This window comes from Rhagoletis pomonella, unplaced genomic scaffold (assembly GCF_013731165.1).
Source record: "Rhagoletis pomonella isolate Grant_MI unplaced genomic scaffold, Rhpom_1.0 Rhpom_scaffold_00001, whole genome shotgun sequence".
Taxonomy (NCBI): domain Eukaryota; kingdom Metazoa; phylum Arthropoda; class Insecta; order Diptera; family Tephritidae; genus Rhagoletis; species Rhagoletis pomonella.
This window is the reverse complement of record NW_023458555.1, coordinates 43,346,162-43,350,601: the sequence shown is the minus strand read 5'-3', so window position 1 is coordinate 43,350,601 and position 4,440 is coordinate 43,346,162. Positions and strand designations below refer to the sequence as shown.

Genomic DNA, 4,440 nt, shown 5'->3' with positions numbered 1-4,440 from the left:
TGTTGTTATTGTTTTGTGAAGAAAAATAACACATGACGATACAACTCTGCAACCTATGTTTATTCGGTGTTATGTGAGGTTAAGTGCTGAGATATAATAAATAATCGTAACAGGTGTTCACAACCGTCGTGTTTTAACACAACTTTTGTTAGGAAAATATAACTTCACAACACCTTGTGAATTGCCCAAATGTTAAGTTTTATAAAATATTGGGTTTTATTACAAAACACGGAACGGAAAGAATACCCACCGTTTCGCTAGAAAAAAAAAAACTAAAAACGGGAGTCGATAGGGTTTTATCAGCTGATTATAACGGTACTGAAATTTACTTGCAGAAATTAAAATTAAGCGAGATATCGAAGGTCAAAGATCGAAATTCGCTTTTTGGAAAACCGTAATATCTCAAAAACTAGTAAAGCGTTTGTAAAAGTTAATATATAGTTTTAAAGGAAATTAATACACCTTTCTTTGGTCTGCATCAAACGTCAAACGTTGTGACATCCCTACTGTGAGCACTCCTTTCTAGCAGTCGTCGCGAAACTTTACAGGTGTTGCCAGACATTTCTTTGCGCCCATTTTTTATATTCAGCCTTATCATGAGTTTCATTTTCCCCGAACCGGTTCACTTTTCACTCTTGGTTTCCATGGTTTTACTATGGGCGGATGACAAATTTTCGGGAAACTCAGGATAAGGCAGATTGTTACGATTATCCTCGAAACCTTTAGGGATTTTCCAAATATCTTTCGGCTCGTATCTCTGGATTGTTAAATAAACGCTTACGATGACCAAACTACAGTACAATTAACTTTATTGTACAATAAAAACTTTACAATACTTGTTTATACAATAACAACAATTAACAATGCTTGTTAAGGCAATTAAAACACTTTACAAAACTTGCTTGCTGATTCGCAACTCACTTTACTTGGCGCTTGCTGACTTGTAACTTACACACTCCGGTGTCTGGTGGCGCTCTTATATACCTGCGCTCGCACTCATGGCAACTCTACATGGCGCTCTGGTAAGACAGATCGTGTCAGCTGACACGGGTCGACGTACCGGTAGATTTACGTTCTTGACTAATTTCAGCTAAAGAGCGAAATACACCACAAAGCGGCTTGTCAAACATTCTTCAAACCTACTTTTCCCATTTCGCCATACACCATGCAAATATGACTCGTTCAAGCAAAGAATTTTAGTTTTCTTCCAGTTCGCAATGCTAAATATTATGGTTTTCTTTCATTTTCCTCTCTTACGTCCTTACTCGGTGAAAATTTCGTTGCGAATGAGGCGATTTTGCTATACACAACGCAAGCGGTTTGATCAAACATCAACATGGCGGCCAGAAAATCAAAAAATTTTGATTTTTTGCTCAAATTTCCCTCAAGCGGGTTGTCAAACCTTCAAGCACCCCCATACACAGCACAAATGGCTTGAAGCAAAGGGAAATTTCGCTTGGTTTGTCAAACCGCTTGTGTGGTGTATTTCGCTCTTAAAGGGAGCGGTGCGAGATAGACAACTGTCAGTTTATCGAACCTTGTATAGGACTGCTTTTACACAGTTCAAGTATTGAATTCAATTCTGCTCGCATGTTGGAGAGAGGGGGTGAGAAGAAAGGGGACGAGTACACATGCATCTGTACCGTCAAGTCGTTTCAACTTTCTTGCTTTGCTTTTGGCATTTTCGTTGCTTCCCATTTAAAGAACCAAAAACTTGAATTCAACAGAATTGAAAGCAAAATTGAATGTAAAAGCAAATAGAAAACACAAAAGAGAATGAGCAAGAATTGCTTTCAAGTACTTGAATCATGTAAATCGGGTGTTATTGAATCATGGTTCAAAAGTATCGATACAAAACTTACTTGGTATCGATCGAAAAGTGGCGAGCATGTACATGTATTTACTCGTATCATTTCATCCCTAGAAAAAAAACCAAAACAAAAACCAAAACACGTGCAAGGTGTATCAAACGACTGACTTCGCAAACTTGTTAACTTTTGGCTCTTAATTGAAATTAAATAAAACAATAGTATTTTGCACCCACCCAAAAAACAAATAATTAAGTACAATACAAATATTCTATGGGTTTGACGAAACAGTATTTGGCCTTTCGGCCCGTGGACAGTTTCAACATCATTACCAGTGGTAGGGCCAATGTGAATTTTGTTATTTACAATAGAACTGAAGGACGATATGCGCTGGCTGCAGCGGCTGAGAATGTAATTGTTTGGGATTTGCGGTAAGAAACTAGTCTGAATAATTTATACAGCTAGGTAGTTGCAAATTTAAATTTTCACAGATTGGGCGAACGGACTTTGACGTTGCGCCGTGACAAACAGGAGGTAACAGCAATTCGAGCCTCTCCCGATCGCATACATGTTGCTGTGGGTTATATTGATGGGGTGGTAGAACTATTTGATTTGCGAGCTCCAGAGCAGTCTGCATGTACATTCGCTTTACATAAGAGTGCAGTGTCTATTCTGCGATTCGACGAAATGGGCATTCGATTGATAAGCGGCAGCCTTGATACGGAATTGGTAGTTGTGGATATTGTAGAACAGGCTGGTCGTCAGCGTCTCATAGGCCACAATGCCCCAATAACTGATGCTCACTTTCTTCATCGTTTTGGAGAGCAAAATCTTGTGGTTAGCTGTTCGAAGGACACACAAATAAAATTCTGGAATTTGGAAACCCAGTTCTGTTTCAAAACAATTGTTGATAATCGTACTGAGGTCTGGGCATTAGCTTTGGTAGGCGATCTTATGATCGCAGGTTGTAGCGAAAGCGCCATGAACGTTTATCGTTTACGTCGACGTGACGACCCAACTCAAAGTGTTGAAAATGCCGTTGAAGGTTTGAGCATAGACGATGAAGATTCTATTAGCCCTATAACGGTTACTAATTGTGGCGCTATACAACGAGCAGGAAAGGGACGTTGTGTAAATTTAGTCTCAGATCAGGCTGAGCGTGTGGTCAGTTGTCATGGCACAAATGACCTTATCGAAAATTTTTACTTCTGCACTGAGGAGGAAGCTAAAGCGAGGCTAGCTAAGCGTCTGAAAAAAGGACGAAAAGCTGCCGAGCCAATGGAACACAGTGACAAAGAAAAAGAAGATTTGATTTCAAGCCTCAGTGACGAGATAAAGCGATTGGAAAGCATCAAAGTAAAGCAAAAAATAAAATCAATCGACATAATACTTGGTGCTCACAATGAACTGCGTGTGCTCGTTAGTTTGGCAAATAACTGCCTACAACTATATGGTCTTAATGCTTCGCTAAAATATAAACACAATGAAGAAAGTGTGAAGCAGTTGCGCGCATTGACGCGTCTTGGTCATCAATCAGAGATGCGTTCTGTATGCTTTAGTAACGATTCGTTAGCTATTGGTTCAGGTGCCGGTGAGTCGTTCAAATTTTGGAACCGTGATTCTATGCAGTGCCTGCGTACTATACCTACCGATTACATATTGAGCACCACTTTCGTGCCAGGGGATCGCTATGCGTTATTGGGTATGAAAAACGGAAAGTTGGTGATAGTTGACGTGGGTGCAGCGGATATTATCGAGGAGATACCAGCGCATGAAAGCGAGTTATGGTCGGTTACGCTATTGCCAGATATGAAAGGCTGTGTGACGGGTAGTAGTGATTCGACGGTCAAAATTTGGACTTTTGAATTGGTAGACAATGTGGCCACAGATGATGGTGGTTTAGTTGATGTCACGCGACCAAAAGTGCTCTCATTACTGCACAGAAATACACTCAAATTGGAGGAGACTGTTTTGTGTGTACGAGTTTCGCCTGATATGAAATATCTCGCAGTGGGCTTACTCGATTCAACAGTAAAAATTTTTTTCCTTGACACTTTTAAGTTTTATTTGTCGCTCTATGGGCATAAGTTGCCAGTTCTATGTCTAGATATCAGTTATGATTCGACATTGATAGCCACAGGCTCAGCTGATCGTAATATAAAAATTTGGGGATTGGATTTCGGTGACTGCCACAGATCCCTTTTTGCGCACGACGACTCAGTAATGGCTCTGCAGTTCATACCCAATACTCATTTGCTGTTCAGTTGCGGTAAAGATGGTAAAGTGAAGCAATGGGATGCAGACTCATTCGAAAAGATTTTGACGCTTCCAGGTAAGCAGGCAGATTTTTCGAACTCAGATTTTAAATCTTATCATCTTTGAATACTTTTTTCATTTCAGGCCATATTGGCGAGGCCTTCAGTTTGGCGGTTAGCCCAAATGGTAAATATCTTGTCACTTGTGGCTCAGACCGCACACTACGTCTTTTCGAGCGCACTGATGAACCGATAGTGTTAAAAGACGTACAAGAAGAAGAACGTGAAGAGCTGGAAAATCAACAACTCGCTACGGGCGAAGATAGTGCAGTACCTCAACTACCTGGCCTAAAGTTACCCTCGCGCAAAACTGTTGG

The 4,440-nt window shown here is 40.4% G+C and overlaps 1 protein-coding gene across 1 annotated transcript in view; it reads left to right on the top strand.

The window, feature by feature from the left end:
• Positions 1-1,878: 1,878 nt before the first annotated feature.
• The window catches only part of LOC118746309 (WD repeat-containing protein 3-like), a 4,868-nt gene continuing 2,306 nt past the window's right edge, over positions 1,879-4,440 (top strand). Inside the window, exons 1-3 of the mRNA XM_036480195.1 lie at positions 1,879-2,239; positions 2,300-4,140; positions 4,209-4,435. Of these exons, the coding sequence (XP_036336088.1) occupies positions 2,082-2,239; positions 2,300-4,140; positions 4,209-4,435 (2,226 nt within the window). The 5' untranslated portion in view covers positions 1,879-2,081. The remainder of the gene's footprint in view (positions 2,240-2,299; positions 4,141-4,208; positions 4,436-4,440) is intronic.